This window comes from Quercus robur, chromosome 11, assembly GCF_932294415.1.
Source record: "Quercus robur chromosome 11, dhQueRobu3.1, whole genome shotgun sequence".
Lineage (NCBI taxonomy): Eukaryota > Viridiplantae > Streptophyta > Magnoliopsida > Fagales > Fagaceae > Quercus > Quercus robur.
Window position 1 is genome coordinate 12840545 of NC_065544.1, and position 17993 is coordinate 12858537.

Sequence of the window (17993 nt, forward strand, 5' to 3'; positions counted from 1 at the left end):
TTATATTTTTAGACCTTTGTTCTACTTGAGCCTGCATTTTAAACCATATATTTCAATTTTCAACTTGTATGTGTTATATTTAGCGCGAAGAAAAGAAAGAAGATAAGTCTGTTTCCACAAGTATTTATTAGACTTGAGAAAATCAGTAGGGTGCTGTTATGATACATTACCCTTCGAAAGAGTAAATTGGCCGAACGAATATATCCAAGTTTTGTTTTTGGATAAAGACTGTATTCCAGCTAAAAGGCCCAAATTCCCTTATAAGAAAAGCCTATAATTAAAATTGGCATTCCATTTTGCTAAAATCGTAATGAGCATTGACAAATACTAGCAAAATTCACTACACTGAAAATTTCTTAAGAGATTTTTGCGGTATTGCTCAAGATAAAAATACAGGATTTCTAATTCAATTGCTACAATTAGGTCTTATTTAAGTGAATAAAACCTTCAATAAATTTTTATTTTCTAAAAAAGGAGAAGAAGAGGAAGAAAAACCGTTTAGTCAATGAAAAAACCAACTTCCAGTTAAGCAAATACAAAATTGGGGGATATAACAGCAGCCGTGCGGTCAAGAATGAAGCACCACTCAACCTAGCCAAATCGTAAGCTTTCATAAGGACAATTTTTATTGAACAAGCTAGAGAGGAGTTTTTACAATAGCTTTTAACTACTTTGGCTAACAGAATGTTCTCTCTCTCTCTCTCTCTCTCACACACACACACACACACACGCACACACAGAGTATATCTCTTAATGAAGATTAAACAATGAAGCAAATAATTGTTTACAAAGATATGAAATCCAATGATTCAAAAACACCTGGAGAAACTGAATTAGATTGATCACAAAAGGGTTCAAGACTAGATCCTAAAGTGTTGAAACTAAAAATTAAGAGACTATGCAGAAAAATACAAGTTTAGCAACTTCTATGGAGAATCCTTATATCATCAACAAAATTTACTCCCTTGAACCTCTCTTGTAAAGAATAAAACACAAATAAATATGGCCACTTACAAGACACCCAATTAAATCAATGAGAATAAAGACCAGGGCATCGCCTTGTCGTTTAAGTGAATCCCACAATATTCTAAGGATGATGCTTTGACAAAAACATTCCAACAATTCATCATGACTTCTATTTGATCTAAAAGGCCATTCGACCAGCAAGCCTGCTTTCCAATATTCTTCTGTCTATGGCTGCATCAATTGAGCTCATCTGAAACATAAAATCACAAGAGGGGGGTGATCAGAAAGGATCCCTAAATGTCAATCACTTGGACAAACCAGATATGTTATAAAGCTTGGCCTAAGCAAAGAGATACCAAACTTTGCAAAAGAAGCTGACCTGGGCCAAGTCTGAATTCACTGTTGGATCATAAACTAAATTGTACGAATAGGCAAAAATCTGTTGGGTAAGATCTTGTTCCACCCAAAACCCCACTTTTCGGAATCAAGCATAGGGAGAATGAATAACAGCAGGTAAATCCAAATTTTAAAAGAAAAAATACATACACATTGTTCTTAACTGAATACAATGCTAGGATGAAGAATCTTGGAGTTGATTGCAGCAAGCTTGACAAAATTGTAATTACTAATTACCAGAATAAAATAATGCAAATACCTACTTGCAATTTTTGATTCCCACAAGAGTGGTGGCATTGCGTGCAAACCGAAGAATGGCAGTTTACATGCCCTCAACCAATTGGGTTGGAAGAAGAAAAATGGAATTATTAAATGGTTTAAAATATTACTAACCAAGTGGGTTGTTCTTTTAATGAGGAAAAAATTGGAAATTCATACAGAAATACCTCTCTAAATAGGAAACAGTGCGAAAGAATCGAATCTGAAAACATGAAACATAAAGCCTACCCATCTGGTCAGATGCGAAACCAACTCCATATATTAAAGAGGTAGTATGACTTACCTGGCTAGTTTCATCATGCACCTGATACTTCGTTAGGGACATTCTTCTTTCCTCCTGCAATCACCAGGTGTGCCAAGTCAGCAATTATTATAGTTAAAAGCTTCCTTATTAGACTCTTTCTTCTTTTTTTTGGGGAGAGAGAGAGAGAGAGAGAGAGAGAACTAACCATGGACATTGCCTCATCATCCCAAACTAGATAGACCTCATTAGTGGCTGGCTGAGTAGCAGGAGCTTTGTTTGCAATTACTGGGGGTGGTCCAATGGAAGGACCACCAGTATTTGGGCCAGAGGCATATGAATGAGAGTTGCTTAATGTCCCACCTACAGTATATCCCAAAATAAGGACATTAAAATCAATAAAATTATGTACTATGAAGACACCAACAAGGAGTGAGAAACATATTTGGGCAAGTCCACAGCAAAGCAGTAACAATATCAAAGTTCAACTTCATGAAATGGAATCCAATGAATATAGTTCTAATCTTACCAGCCCGCTATAAAACCAAGTCAAACCAATCTGGAGTAAGTAGGCTCACAACTAATGGACAGCAGCACCAAAGTTACAAAATAAAACTTCATTCACATTTTAATAGGTGGTGGCTTTATATGTATTGAGAGAGAGAGAGAGAGAGTCAAACTAGTGATCAGAAAAAGACCAAGTGCATGTGGTGAAGGTAGTAGGAGGATCACTCATCAAAAATAGTTTTTTGGTAGTTTTCTTATCAAATTCATCATCACAAGATCAGAAAAGGAATAAGTAGATGCATGAAGGTAGTTGGAGTATTGACTCACCAAAAAAAGTATTTACTATTTAGCAAGGCTGCTTATGAATATAATCAGAAGGGCGTAATTTACGCAAATTACAAAGGAGAGACCAATTTGACTTCTTAATATATGTGTAGATGTGCAAACTAAGAGATGAAAGGGCAATGGCTTATTTGCCGAGTGGTATGGGGTAAGCATAGAGAAATGTCAGCTAAATGCAGTCACGATTAAAACAGTCATTGCTCATTATTTGAACTTGTCAGGATGGAACTATCTTGTGCTTTAATTCTATGGAATTTGGTTTATTCTAGCTTTTGGCTAATAGTTGACAGCAATATCTAAATTTGCAAATACTTGTAGACAAATAAAATGAATAATAGAATGCTATTTTAAGAATATACTGCTGCTTAACAGCCCAACATTCAGTACCACAGAAAGACAGAAGGTAAGCAAGCAATATATCCTTACCATCAATAGTAATTGTAAGAATGAAAACCCATAATCTCATAGCTGAATGGTTTTTATAGGGAGTGTGGAGACCTTACAGAAAACTATTTAAATGAGATTCATGTTGGCACATTTGATCAAAGTATCAAACATAATTACATTTGCACCATTACTTTTATAGAAAACATCAACATCTAGCAATATCAATACTACTAAAAACCCAGAATATAAAATCTGACATAATTTCATGACTAGTGATTATTTTTTTTAATTTTATCAGTATATTAATGACAAGTAATTAGTTTACATCATCATTTAATCACAACTTATCAATTCTCAGTTTTTGGAAATTTTTATAACATTGAAAGTTTGAGATCTACTTCTAAAATCAACAACGATGAGTATTGATAGAAAACCAAAACTGAAAAGATTATTTGCAGGGCTCAATTTAAAAAATATCCAACCTGGTATGTTTGGGGCTTGGTAATTATTTGTCACAGAAGCGTTAGCACTTGAATGCACGTCAATGGAGCCTTTAACTTCTGCTGCAGAGCTTGATGGCATACTTGTTGAAAGCATAGGAGCAGAAAATGGTGAAATTTGAGGTATATTGTTGTTCCCAACAACCGGGAACAATGGTTGCGATACAGGGACAGATGGGTTGGATACGGGCAGTCCGGGAGGAGTTATCTGTGAAGGCTGTAGTGCAGGTGATGTGGTTGACGGCAAAGGAGGTCTCGCATTCTGGACAGGAAACAATGGTTGTTGTGCATAACCCAATGGAGGAGGAGGAGGAACAGAAACTGCTGGATGCTGTGGATACCAAGGCCCGGGACGAGGTGGAACAGGCCAAGCAGCAGGAGGCACTGGTAGTGCAGGATTGTAACTGTAACCAAACACCCAAAACAAGTTCCAAATGTGAGATAACTATGGATGTGATAATCAAATATCTTACAGTACAGAACACTTAATTTTATTTATTTATTTGTGCTCAAAGTACAAATCAAAATGAAAGGAATATATCTTGAGAATGCAGATCTACTTTCACCAAGAACTAATGCTGCATAAATGTGAAGCAGGAAAGTCTTAGGAGAAAAATCTAATAGAAAACATACATCGGCTGCATTACACCCAGAGTAGGTTGAGAAGGATATGCAATTCCCAATGATCCTGGTACAACACCACCAACTAGCGAGGTAGTTGGGATATCCACTTTAGCCACTTTCGATGCACCTTCTTCATCTGCAAAATAGTACAGATGTCAGAAGGTAATCATAGTATGTTAATGCTTTTAACTTCCCCAATGCAACATATACAAACTCTCCATTACTATGTGAAAATAACCTCACTGTTCCAAATTGTCCTACAGATTGTTATTGGACTAAATGGGAAGATACAAATGACATCACACATCAGTAAACTTAAAAATAAAAATAAAAAACAAGTTAACTGTAAGGCACAGGAGAGAGCCACACATGTTATGTTACACTAATAGTCAATGGTTGACAAGTGTTGAACCACCATAACAAATGAATAGTTAGAAAGTTTTTTCAATATATTACACTCATGTCGATAGAATGATTTGAACCCTTTATTTTTTCTTTTTCAACTTATTTATTGGAAAAAAAAATTACGAGTATTTCAACCCCTCTTTTTAATTTAATGCTGAATCGATGACCCACATATACATTAAGAAAAATTCTTTGGATTTGAAAAAATAAAATGGTTCTGCTAGTCCAACGACACCTATAAACAAGGCAAGCCAAAAATATGATTTTCCTTTGATTACACACACACCCATGGATCTTGAACCCACAGTCTCAATCACTGCCTTACTATTCCAAGGGAAGGAGATACCATTTGAGCTAAAGCTCATTTTCTTGGGAACAAGTAAACTGATTCTTTTGTGATCAGTGGTTTTGGACCTAAATAGAAGGGAATGGAAGGAGATGAGACTCCCACCAATCTTGTGTATCACACAAATAGTTAGCAGGTGATTCCCTACCACCACTTTAAAATTTCAGCCCTCCCACATGAATGATTCATCAATAGACAGTTGGGAGTACCATTATCCCTTTCAAAATTTAACCTCCATTTTAAATTGAGTGACCAACAGAGACATGCTTCCTATATGACATTATTCCAACATGAAAGGGATAATGGGTTATTCGAATATGATGTTATATGTGACCTGGCACAACAAAATATAGGATGCCCCTTCCTCTACATATACGGGGATTAGTTCCTAAGCTGGTAGTCAGACCCACCATCCAATCTGAAAAAAAAAAATTTTGAATTCTACCTAAATCATTTACTAGTCCAACCTAGGAATACACTAGTTTTCAACATAATTTAGTCTCCCCCAAATAAGAATTATTTCAGAAATAGAGAATAAGGCTGAAGTAGAGAGAGGAAGAGGAGGAGAAAAAAGAACTGATGGAAAACCAAGCACTGTGGAGAAATTGAGTGGACAGCACAAACATCCGTACAAGAGGTCCCAACTAGAGAGTTGCACAAAACCTTTACTTGCAAAAGAAAAATTTATTCAAAATGCTACAAAGAACAAATAAATGATTCTGAAGTGTGGCAATTTCACGTAAATGGAAAAAGAAACAACAAAAGTCAAGGAAAACATGAAAAAACCAACTGCTGATTAATATATCGATAGTATAATTCAACATGTCATTATTATTTTTTTTTTAATATGTATAACATGTCATTAATGTTCTTCAATAAGTTCAATAAAATGTCATTAATACATTCAATCTTGAATAATTCAATACCATATTTAAAAATAAACCATTTCAGGGCAGAGCCAGAAATTTTGTTGTGTGGACAAAATTATTTCCTTTCCAGAAATTTTCTTTTGGCCATAGTTCGAGTATATTATAGAACTCGTTCCCCACCACATAGATATCATAATAACAATCCAACACACAAATTGGAGACTTGAGTGCTGGAGTTCACATAGATAGCATAAAAACTATACGATCTATCAGCAAAGGATAGATGGCAAAATGATCTAATCAATAAAGCTGTCAAAATATACTTTTTTTTTAAACTACCACAATATACATGCATATAAATAGATAGATATATATGAATTAATTAAAACTAAAAAACAGGACCAAATGCTTTCAACTAGATGTTGGTGATGTTATTAGATGAAGCCATGAAGGAACTGCAAAGGGAAAATCCTAACAAGAATAACCTAAATCAGATCCAGAACCAGCAAATGCAATCCCAACTATTTAAATGGGCTCCTTCAAGTTATGAAAATTGTTTTTTTAATAGTAAGTAACACATTCACCGAGTGGGTCTTTGATGAAGACAAGGAAGCGCTCAAGGAAAAAGAAGATTAAATATACAAAGATTCAAGAATTGTGGTCTAATTTTGATGTCGGACCTTCTTAGCACCTTTGATAGGTCATTTTAGTTATTAGTAATTTAAGTCTTTTAGGTTGAGAAGCTGCTGGATCAGTTTTAATTAAGTTCTATTAGAATAAGGGCAATTTGGTAATTTCCAGAAATCGGGAATGGGCTGTCCTTGGCCGTACCAAAGGACCATAGTTATCCTTTTCCTAGTAGGAATTGGACTATAAACAACCTATTCCTAGACTGAATAGCAATACTAATAATAATTACATAAAAGACTTAATAATACGTAAACATAAAATAAGACTCATGGGCCTTTGGTACGGCCAAGGACAGCCCATTCCATATTTCTGAAAATTACCAAATTGCCCTTATTCTAATGGAACTTAATTAAAACTGATCCAGCAGCTTCTCAACCTAAAAGACTTAAATTACTAATAACTAAAATGACCTATCAAAGGTGCTAAGAAGGTCCAACATCAAAATTAGAACACAATTCTTAAATCTTTGTATATTTAATCTTCTTTTTCCTTGAGCTCTTCCTTGTCTTCATCAGTCTTGAACCCACAGCCTCACCCTCCACCTAGCACTTGCAAGGGGAGAAGGTGCCACTGTGCTAGTTGAGCTGGAGCTTGTTGGCTCCTTCAAGGTATGAGATTATTTTAAGTAACCCAAAAGTCAAATCTCAAGCCAATGCATCGCACATATCAAGAATCCTGTTGTGGAACTGGGCTAAACGCAATCAGCTCACAAGGGAAAGCTTCTGTGTTCATTATGCAGGCTTATGTGAGTTCTTTTGATACTTCAATGCTAAGATTAGTTACTAGTTCTAATTTGATATGATTTTTGTACTAAAGGCAATCCATTCCAATTTTGAGCAATCCCTATTACATTCCAAACACCTGCCCTTGACTTTGAATCCCTTAATGGACTTTGAAAACCCAAGTAATTTATAGAAAAAGCTTAAACAATCATAGGCTTGACCAGCCATTCCTTCGCTAAGTTCCAAATTTAGGAGTTGATAATACAACATAAGAGGGAAATATAGGCGTCTCAATCAAAGCAACAACAACACAACACAGACATGTAGCATAGTACAACGACCAAAAAATTCTCCTAATTTTAAAGCATCCTCACCGTCTTCACCGTAGTGAGCAGCCAAGACATCAGGTGGGATTCCTTGCATTCCATATATTTCAATATCTGTAGTCTCTCTACCTGGTTTTGCATTGGGAACCCTGCAGAACAACATTATTTGTCAAAAAGAGAATCCACCAAAATCAGACATAATTAACAAATACCAACATAAATAGTTTCAAAACATAACACACACACACATAACTACATACCTACATATACTTACATTAATAAATCATATGACTCATTGATTCAGAAATCTCAAAGAACCAACTTGAAGCCTTGAAGACTTGCTAATTCAAACTCTGTTTGATTGGTCTCGGTGTCTCGCAAGCAGTTACACTCAACTATACCTATATTTCACAAAATCAATTATTTTTTTTATGTAATTCTTTTAGGTTATGGAGTACTCATCATCGTCATAGTAAGCTTAACCTAACCGTTTTTACTACAATAAATGTTGTACCCAATGCACAAAACTCCCACTTTTGCAGTGTTCACTTTTAAGCTAGGAAGCACAGACACTTCATTTGCGGTGTCGTACCGTGCTTTAAAAAAGCGTGTCGTACCCATATTTTAAGTAAAAGGAACTTGCCATCGCAGCAAGACCCGACCTCTTTTATATACTTATCAATACATATTGCCAAGAGCTTGTAGCTCAACTCACATCTTCCCCATTGCATAACTATCAAATTTATACAATAAAAAATCATATTGAAAAAAATAAAAAATAAAAAAAAAATAAATAAACAACAACAACATATTGACACCGATGCTAATGAAGATCCAAAATTATTAAAGACTCAATTTTTTTTTAATTTAAAAGGAAAAATACAATTATATTTATATAACAAGAAAGCGAAGTATTTAGGGTTTAGAGAGAGAGGGGGGGTTGATAAAGTAACATACTTGGTGACGGACTCTTTGTGGACCTGGAGGACGTGGATGGCCATACCGCCGGCGGTGGAGAGCTTCTTGTGACAGACGTGGCACTTGAAGTGCTTGGCTTTCTGGTGCTGAACTAGAATCTTCTCGTCCTCGAACTCTCTGTCGCAATAGTAACACCACACCTTCGACGACGCTCTCTTCTTCTTCTTTCCCATTCTCTTCCTTCCGAGATCACTTTGCTTTGCTAGGGTTTCACTCTCTCTCTCTCTCTCTTTTGTCTCTGATGTGTTGTATCTGATTCTGAATCCCCCTCTCTTTTGCGCTCGCGTTCTGGTATGGTATAAACTTTTGGGGGTTGGGAGGTGAATGTGTTTTTTCTCTTTATATATACTGTTTTTTTCTTTTTTTTTTTAATTTACTTTTTACTGTAGAGGGGTTGGGGGTTTGGTGTTGAGAACAATTTGACTGACTACGAAGAGGAGCCGGATTTCATTGGGTCCCATATTGTGTAAAAGTGCACGCCTCACATAGGATGCTGCCACATTCGCCGCTGAGTTCTTAAATGATGTGACACAGTCTTTTTTTTTTTTTTTTTTTTCACACAATTTTTCTTTCTTGTTTGGATTCTTTTTTCACCCAATTATTTATATAATAATAGGTAGGAAATCAATACAATGCATAGAAAAGTTTAACATTTTTTTTCAACTTTTATTTTCTCTAAAAATAAAATTTAATAATTATAATAGTTATTAATAAACATTTTATTATGATTATGTTTTTATATGAAAATATATATGACGTCGATTGAAAGCCCTTTTTTGTCATTTGCTAGGTCCATATTCTACATTTCTACTTGTAAAACTTGGGCTTTTCAAGGCCCAATAGAGTTATGAGTGGAGTTGGGTTTGGTTACACTGCATAAAATAGATTTGTTCCACGGAACCAACTTGTGCAAAAACAGCAATCCAAATAACCAGCAATGTATAAAACAATAATATTAAATAAACAATGCATTAATTATTACTTAGCCACAAAATCATTCATGGTTCGCCCAAACACATATCCAATTATGAATCTACTAGAACTTAGTTCATTGGGTAGAAATATAGATCATTGGAGTTTAGGGACTAGCTTAGGTCTACCACGACCATGTGAGGTCATTCTACTGGACTAATCTATGCATAAGTAAAATCAATAAACAACAATACATATATGCATATAAAAAGAACTAAGAAAGTTAGAGAGAAAATAAGTACTTTAATGAATTTTACTATCTATATATGAAACCCAAAATGCTAGTTCATAGAGCCATAAGACCTTTAAATCAGGAAACCCATAATATTGGTTCCCAAGGTAGAGAGCCACAAGACCTTTAAACCCCAAGTTCCACATAATTCAATAAACTGTTTAGGGTCCACAAGACTTGTGAGACTTGGAATCCTAAATCAATGTGGTTTTCCCAAATACACATTCTATAAGCATAGATTTTCTTTTCTACAAAGCTTCTCTTTCTTAGAGAGTCTTTATAAATTATATTAGTTAGCAATAAAACTCATGCATAATTCCTCTCGGAGAAAAAGCCATAAAGCTTCTAAATCCCAAACTTCACGGATTTAAGTAGGTCCTTGAGACTTTACAAGACTTGTGAGATCTAGGACCTCAGATCAATGTGAAGCCCCTAGATATTTCTATAAGTAGGGATTTCTATTCCTACAATATTTTCTTCCTAAGGACCTCAACCTAGTTTGGTGTTGCTTGCTTCTTTTTCTTAATACTGTGCAGGTCTTAGAAGTCAAGTATTTTTCCTCCTATTTCTTGGATACTACGTTCTTTATTTCTTGGTTCTACTATTCATCCTTGGGAGGCTTGCCTCCGAAGGTTTTTTTTTTCCTCATTTCATTCTTATTTCATTATCTTTGTAAACTTCCTCTAGAAAAGCACCTTTGGTACGTTCCTCTAATGGAAAATTCCTCTGTGCAATTTTCGAGGTCACCAGGGTGTAGGACTTTCTGCTGTGTTGTGAAGGCAACGTTACGAATCTACTAGGTTGTGAAAGTGACTTCACAATCTTTAGTTTTCTTACCTACATATGCTATAGATACTCCTTTGATTGAATAAGCCATGAAAGTCACTGGGGTGTTTTACTATTTCATGGTTTTCTTATAGCCGAAGTTCCTTGGCTTTCTTCTTCATTGGTTGGCTAGTTCTCGCATGCTATTCTTTTCTCCTTGGGATTCTAAGACTTTTCCAGATCTAATTTTGCTATGGTGGGATCATTTGTCCCTTCGAGTTCTTCCACTAAGGAACTGGGTCCTCTATGACCGTTCATCCCAATGGACCCTCGAACTTGCCATACTAGTCTCGTTCAATAACCCCTTCCCTTGCAACCATTTTTATTGGGTCATTTGTACCTTATTCAAGGCTCCTTCTTCCTTTCCTTTTACTGTTAGATTTTTGCCCTTTGTTCATGGTACCTCAATCTCTTTTATATTCACAAAAGGCCCATGGTCTGGTTCCATGGGATGGGCTTGTTATTTCGATTTATTACTCTAATAAATTATGATTTTTTTTTTTTTTAATTTCTAACACTTTAAAATCAATATAGAGATGAGATTTTACAATTCCTTGTTTTTTCTTGGGTTTGTGCAATTTTCCAATTCCACACACTAGGTTATTATAGAGAAAAATTCCTTGGAGGTTGCCCCAATATGTTGGCTAAAAGTTTTGAATCTAGGAATTCATGGATTTATTAGACCTTAGATATTATTAAAGCCAACCCCTTGGAGTTGAAGGGAAGAGCATTTGAATTTAGCTTGTTATTGCAAGCTTATTAAAATATAGTTTTTGGTTTTGAGGTAAATACGGTAGAATTTTATTGAACTAATATAGTAAAATACCTCCTTAATATTTTTCTTTAAAAACACATTTTTAACTAGTGGGAATAGTTCTTCTCAAAAAAAAAAACAAAAAAAGAAAAAAAGAAAAAGAAAGAAAACATAATAATTTTTAAAAATGATACAAAAAAGTCATATTCCAATCAGTGATGCTCCTTTGTTATTATTAGTGATTGAAAATAGACAGACCTCATGATACTCCTTTGTTAATGCTGTTCTTCCCAAGGCTTTTTTTGGTGATGAAGTTATGTATGTATATTTAGGGAGGATGGCTGTCCCTAGTATTTTATTTTCTTCCGTTATTTAAGATTTTTCATTTTAGCTGTAAGACATGAAAGGCCCAGGAATATTCAGTAGACTGCCTTTCATAAAATGAAACATTGCAAAACACCTTAGGTATTTTGAGGTGAGGAGGGTGGGTGTAAGAAGAGGAAAGGGAATGAAAGAGAACGGATTTTAAAGGAAATTTTATATATTCTCTTTGTTTGGGGAGTTTTGTTACTTTTGTAGAAAGAAATATATTGACTAAAACAGAAGTCTCATTCCATTATATTCCACTTTTTTTTTTTTTTTTGATTAACTCCATTATTTTCCACTTATTTGTATACATTCATAATGATTCATTCCAAAAGTGGACAATAAAGAAACGTTTTTCATCATCTTTCTTTTATTAGAAGAAATATGAAGTATGATGCCATTTTAGCAGAAGTACATTTCCTTCTCTACCAAAAAAAAAAAAAAATGTTACCTCTTTTATTAACTCCCAACATACATGGGGAAAAAAATTCCCCTTCTTTTCATTTCATCCCTTTATAAACAGGAATAGACTCATAAAATCGAGTAAAATAACACACAGAGAGAGAGAGTACGATAATCCACAGGAAACTCATAGCATTCACATCAAAACTTGAGTGTAACAAAAGAGGAAAAATAATCAAACACCAGACATTAGGACAATTTTATCTCTCGGATCTTCACTACTATCTAACCAGCAAGTTTTCTCCACATTTTACTTCTTTTTGATACATGAGAAAGGCTTGAATTTAATCTACTCTTTTTTCTTTAAGGAATGGGAAGAATCTTCAGCTTGACTTGTAGACTGATTGACACTAGCTTCGGCTTGACTTGTAGACTGATTGACACTAGCTTTGGCTTCAGCAAGAAATGCAGGATCTGGCTCATGTTTATCTGAAGGTTCCTTCATCGCCATATAAATATAAAAGGCAATAACCACATTAACCGATATGACAGCAAGGAAGCCACTCACCAGTGTCATAGAATAGGGAGACAAATTGGCTGAACCTGTTCAAGATGAGTAAATGCTAATTGAGGTCATCCAATTGTAAAGGTTAAAGAAATTGAATAGCTCCCTCCCAAATCTTAGCATAGAATCTGATAAGCAGAGCATACAGAAAATTAATAAGAAAAATGACATTTTCCTCCCAGAAAACAAAGAGAAGAAACTTCATCCAAACAAACATTTAAGTTTTGTTTGGAAAAACAGCTAGCATTTGCCACACAATATTCCAGCTTTGCAATATTCTTTAGCGATTGATCACAAGAACAGAGTTGCAACTTTCCTGAAGGAGGCTCTGCACTGCCTTTAAAAGACTGTTTAAATACAAGGCTTGCATCAATCACTGTCTTTAGCATTTTTTCTGTTGGTGTAATTGCAGGGAAAAGCAAAGCCAAATCAAGGGTCTGAACAAGATGTTACCAAAAAGTATCTCCTAGATGTTGCTTTTACAAGATGTCCATCCCATTGATACTTTTTTTTTTTTTTTGGGATTGCAATCCTTGGTTTTGAGATCAACTACGTCCTACTTGATAGACTTTATCCACTTACTGTGGGTGTGTGTGCTTCATAATCTGACTTTGATGAGAGAGAGACAGAGAGAGAGAGAGAGTCATTGGCCTAATTGCTCTTACAATTTCATAAGGAAAGTTTTCTTAATCCTGATGCACTTCCTGTCTACATCAGGCATTAATGATTCACTACAAACGCGTGCTATACATGAACCATAACATGGAACAATAAAGTCGCATGGCTGCACATTCATTTTATTGCCCACTAAGGCATTAATGGAATACTGTGAAACACACCAGGACATTTGTCACCACTATATGTTGGAGCTGATTATGAAAGTTGAATTGTGAAGATTGAAAGAATCTATTTTCACTAATTTATACATAGACGAGCAGATACAGCCCAAAATATTATTTAGGTAGTTTCATAAGAGCTCCAAGAAATGAAGTTCAGATACAGTTGCCCACGATATGGACAACTAAACTTTTGACTTATTCTCTACAAGGCACATCTTAGTTCATAAGTTATGAAACTACCCGAAACTATTAAAGCATGTATCTAGTTGGTAAAAAATGAGAAAGTAGAAACCTTCTACATTACTCTAAAAACAGGATATACTGGCAACTTTAGGGTAAATATGTGCTCTCTCTCTCTCTCTCTCTCCCCAATTGATTAAAAGAACAATGGAAAAGGTGCATAGATTTTTTTTTGCATTTTGGAAAATATTAATTATTTTCCCTTTTCTATCTTCTATTGGTTAGGCTACAATTTGTACCCAAGACATTTTAAAACCATATTATTCCCACAGCACTCAATGAAATTATATAATCCAACCTTCTTAAGAAACAAGAAGTGATCACTTTGTTGCTAGAAGCTCATACAGAAACAGTAAGTTTATCAATAGCTTTCAGGACAATATCACATAAACCTAAACCAACCAATGAAATTGAATGGCTTTAGAGTAAGATGTTCCAAAATGGCTTCAACTTCAACTGCCTGGAGGTTTCTTTCCTTCAATCTCTAGTTTCAGCACAGAGAAACATAGCTTGAATTGAATAAAAAAAAAAAATCAGGCATGAAAATTTGTAACTATCTTCCAGTCCCTAATGTAACAACTTCAACTAAGTCAGCCCCAAAATATAGTTTCCACTAACCACTGCTTTTAAATTCTGTACTTTATGTTTCTGAAATGGTGAATACTTAACTAAAGCTCTTTTTCCCCCAAACTATTTTGAAGTTAATAAATTGCTCACATTCCCAAGACATATTCAAGATATTCGTAAAATCAATTTGATTAGGTTTCATTTACAGGGATTCTTAAGCTTCCTAAGCAATGTATCTTCAAGGACATAAAAAAAATTTTAATTATATCTTTTTTCTCCAAACCTCCCAAAAGATAGGAAGAGAAAATTTTTACCTTTTTACAAAACACAGGAAACTTGTCAATAAAAGGTTTACTGGTTTACTATTAATTCAAGTAGGGGGGAAAACAAAAACTTAAATAAAAAGAAGTCAACCAGTGACAATCCTGACTCAAGAACAAGACCTCATATAAGATGCACTACAAAATTTTAGTCATTCTACTATATAAAAGATAGCAGATAACAAAAACATTTCCAATGAGTTTTAGCTCAAGCTACACATCCTCCTCCACAGGAAAGGAGCGGAGAGGCAAGTGCGGTCAGGTACCCGTCAGAGGTGAATGCCCCTAGATTACCTGGCAACTGGTTTTGGCAGGTGAGGTTAACTGCTCATAGGTTTTACTGGCTGGATTCGAGTCCAAAGAACTCTACTTTAGAAAGGTTCCCTACGTTATCCAAAAACACAAAGGTGGAGAGGACTATAGAGTAATGTTGTGGGTTCAAAACAGATAACAAAAAATTACATTTTCAAAAATTAGCTGCACTCAAGAACTAAATGTTCAACACACAACAAACTTACCAGGAAGCAGATTATGGTTGAAAGCATACAAAATTGCAACAGGAGCCATCCACATAAACATCGATGCAACGAAAAATTTCTTTATAACTCCTGCCATTGTTTACCTACAACCTAGAAAGAAATAACAAGCAATAATGTCACAACCCATATCTATAAATCACCACATACAACTCAGAGAGAGAGAGAAAAAACAGAATTAAATTTTGCGTCCCCCTTAGTTTAATAACATTTCCCACTCTTTTCAACAAATAAACTCACGCAGACAATTCATCAAACAGGTTGTGTGCAATTCTAAACTACTAATTGTGTTTACTTCTATTTCTCAAAGAATCAAATAATTAAGATCTTGTTAATAATTTTTCAAATCTTAATTAGTTTAATTAACAATTTCTCACTCATTCAACATATAAACATGTACATGCAATTCATCGAACACATTGTGTGCACATCTAAAATACTAATTGGAGCCAGCAAAATGAAATCGGAAACACACTATGAGGTGGAAAAGAAACGAACTTGAAGGTTTCCGAGTTCGATTTTGGTGCCGATTCGATTCCGGCAAAGTTGGTTAGAGCCGCCGGGACGCCGCGACGGAGGAAGGACACGCCAGCGAAGGAGGGAGGCTGGGGAATCTGATCGTGTTAGAGGAAGAAGAGCAGATCAGAGATTTTTTCAAGACTAAAATCCAATGCTTAAACGACGCCGTTTTTTTGTGCCTATCGGTAGTAAAAAATAAGAGGGATTAATTTGACAATTGCGGTTTGTGGAGGGATTAAACGACGCCGTTTGGTTTTCAATAAAGTTTTTCAGTTATCAAAAAAAGAAAAGAAAAAAGAATTGACAATTTGTGGAGGGATTAAATTGAATTTTAGCCCCAAAAAATTATCTTAAAATTTTTGAGAATTTCTGTCCTAGAAAACTCTATTTGTTTCAATGAAAAATATTGTAGAAAATATTTCGTGGAAAATTGACTTGTTTTCTTGATGTGGAGTTTATATGTAGTGGTTTATTGAGGATGTGATGTCCCAAAAAAAAAAAAAAGTTTTTTGCTTGGGCTTGAATCTTTTAACTATATAAAAAAAAAGTTGGATGTAGCTTGTGCTTAATGCTTGGACACTACGATTTGAATGCGTGTCCATAGGAAAATTGACTTGTTTTCTTGATGTGGAGTTTATATGTAGTGGTTTATTGAGTATGTGATGTTCCAAAAAAAAAAAGAGTTTTTTGCTTGGGCTGGAATCTTTTAACTATATACAAAAAAAAAAAGTTGGATATAGCTTGTGCTTAATGCTTTTTTGTATTGGACACGCTATGATTTGAACATGTGTCCAATGTCCAAATTATATCTAATGCAAAATGGCACTAGACACAAACTTCACCCAAAAAAAGTTTTCTTTTGACTTGCATTTTCCATCTTACCAAATATCCAAAAATGCATTTTTACGTTGAAAGAAATGGAGAGTATCAACGCTTAAAAAATTTGAATCTATACCAAATTATAGAAATAGAATATTTAAAATATAATTTTCAATTGTTTAAAATAATCTTATACATATTATTTTTGTAAGTAAAAATAATTAATAATTGAAAATAAATTCAATAAAGACGGGGTGTAAACTCTTTGGTTTACACTAGCCAATAAGAGCGTGCCACATTAACTTTTTACTTAAAACTCATTGTAAAATCAATGTATTCTAATACATATAATAACATCTATAAAAAAATTAAAAAACCTATCTCATGTTATCATACTAGATATGAAAAAGAGCCCCTAAAATCTCATCTCCCTTCTCAACTCCTTTGTCTCCCGCCGCAAACCTCGTCGGACCTTTGTTTACCGTTGAAAATAAATTCAATAAAGACAGGGTGTAAACCCTTTGGTTTACACTAGCCAATAAGAACATGCCACATTAGCTTTTTACTTAAAACTCATTGTAAAATCAATGCATTCTAATACACATAATAACATCTAAAAAAAAAAAAAACCTATCTCATGTTATCATACTAGATATGAAAAAGAGTCCCTAAAATCTCATCTCCCTTCCCAGCTCCTTTGTCTCCCGCCACAAACCTCGCCGGACCTTTGTTTACCGTTGCATACCTCGCTAGACCTTCGTTTTTTGCAACATCAATTCGCTGGAGTTGCTATTCAAACTTTGACAGTGGAATATGGCACTTGAAGGTCTATTTTGCTATATTTGCTATATTTGAAGGTCTCTCTTGACAGTATTCAAATTTTGATAGTGTGTTTGCACACAAATTTGTTTGTTGTTCATAGTTGACATAGAATCTTGTCTTTTATTGAATGGGTTTATTGTGTTTATTGATATAGATATGTACATTGAAGTCATATATTCCACTGTCAAGGTTGAGTCGCTATTGAAACCTTTACATTGAAGTCTCGTTGAATAAAAGTGCCTCCTATATGGTTTATTGTGTTTCCATTTGTGTTTCTCATGTTATTGAGTTTTATCCATTAATTGTTAGAGCAAGTGAATTACTTTTCTTCTCTTTTCATATCCATTAAGTGTCTCCTATATCAGGTTAATTACTTTTCTTTTTTCTTTGATAATTTTATTATGAGCCTAAAAGTTTCTAATGAATGATGGGAACGATTGAGTAACAATTGAGAACGATTTTGGGAAAAAGAAGAAATCGAGAAAAATTAAAACTTGAGCAAACCTGCAAAAAGGATGAGATTTTAGATTTGAAAAATTAAAACTTGAGCAACAATGCTGGAAAGGATGAGATTTCAGATTATTATTATTATTTTTTTATAGGAAAAAATAAGATTTGGGTTTAAGTTTGCTCTGAA

The 17993-nt window shown here is 34.5% G+C and overlaps 2 protein-coding genes across 3 annotated transcripts; both read right to left on the reverse strand.

The window, feature by feature from the left end:
* Positions 1-805: 805 nt before the first annotated feature.
* LOC126705030 (protein SUPPRESSOR OF FRI 4) lies at positions 806-8905 on the reverse strand. 2 transcript variants are annotated; one of them, XM_050403991.1, is made up of 7 exons: positions 8558-8905; positions 7649-7749; positions 4252-4378; positions 3601-4022; positions 2091-2245; positions 1925-1978; positions 806-1216 (listed from the first exon to the last, which is right to left on the reverse strand). In XM_050403991.1, the coding sequence occupies exons 1-7, from the start codon at positions 8749-8751 to the stop codon at positions 1145-1147; spliced, it is 1125 nt and encodes a 374-aa protein (XP_050259948.1). In that variant the 5' UTR covers positions 8752-8905; the 3' UTR covers positions 806-1144. The 2 variants fall into 2 exon arrangements, with proteins under 2 accessions (XP_050259948.1, XP_050259947.1); XM_050403990.1 differs by having other exon boundaries at positions 900-1978.
* A 3391-nt stretch (positions 8906-12296) lies between these two features.
* Positions 12297-15895, reverse strand: LOC126706456 (uncharacterized). Its single transcript, XM_050405936.1, has 3 exons — positions 15695-15895; positions 15179-15289; positions 12297-12732 (listed from the first exon to the last, which is right to left on the reverse strand). Exons 2-3 carry the CDS (start codon positions 15273-15275, stop codon positions 12479-12481), a joined length of 351 nt encoding a protein of 116 aa, XP_050261893.1. The 5' UTR covers positions 15276-15289; positions 15695-15895; the 3' UTR covers positions 12297-12478.
* Positions 15896-17993: the final 2098 nt, after the last annotated feature.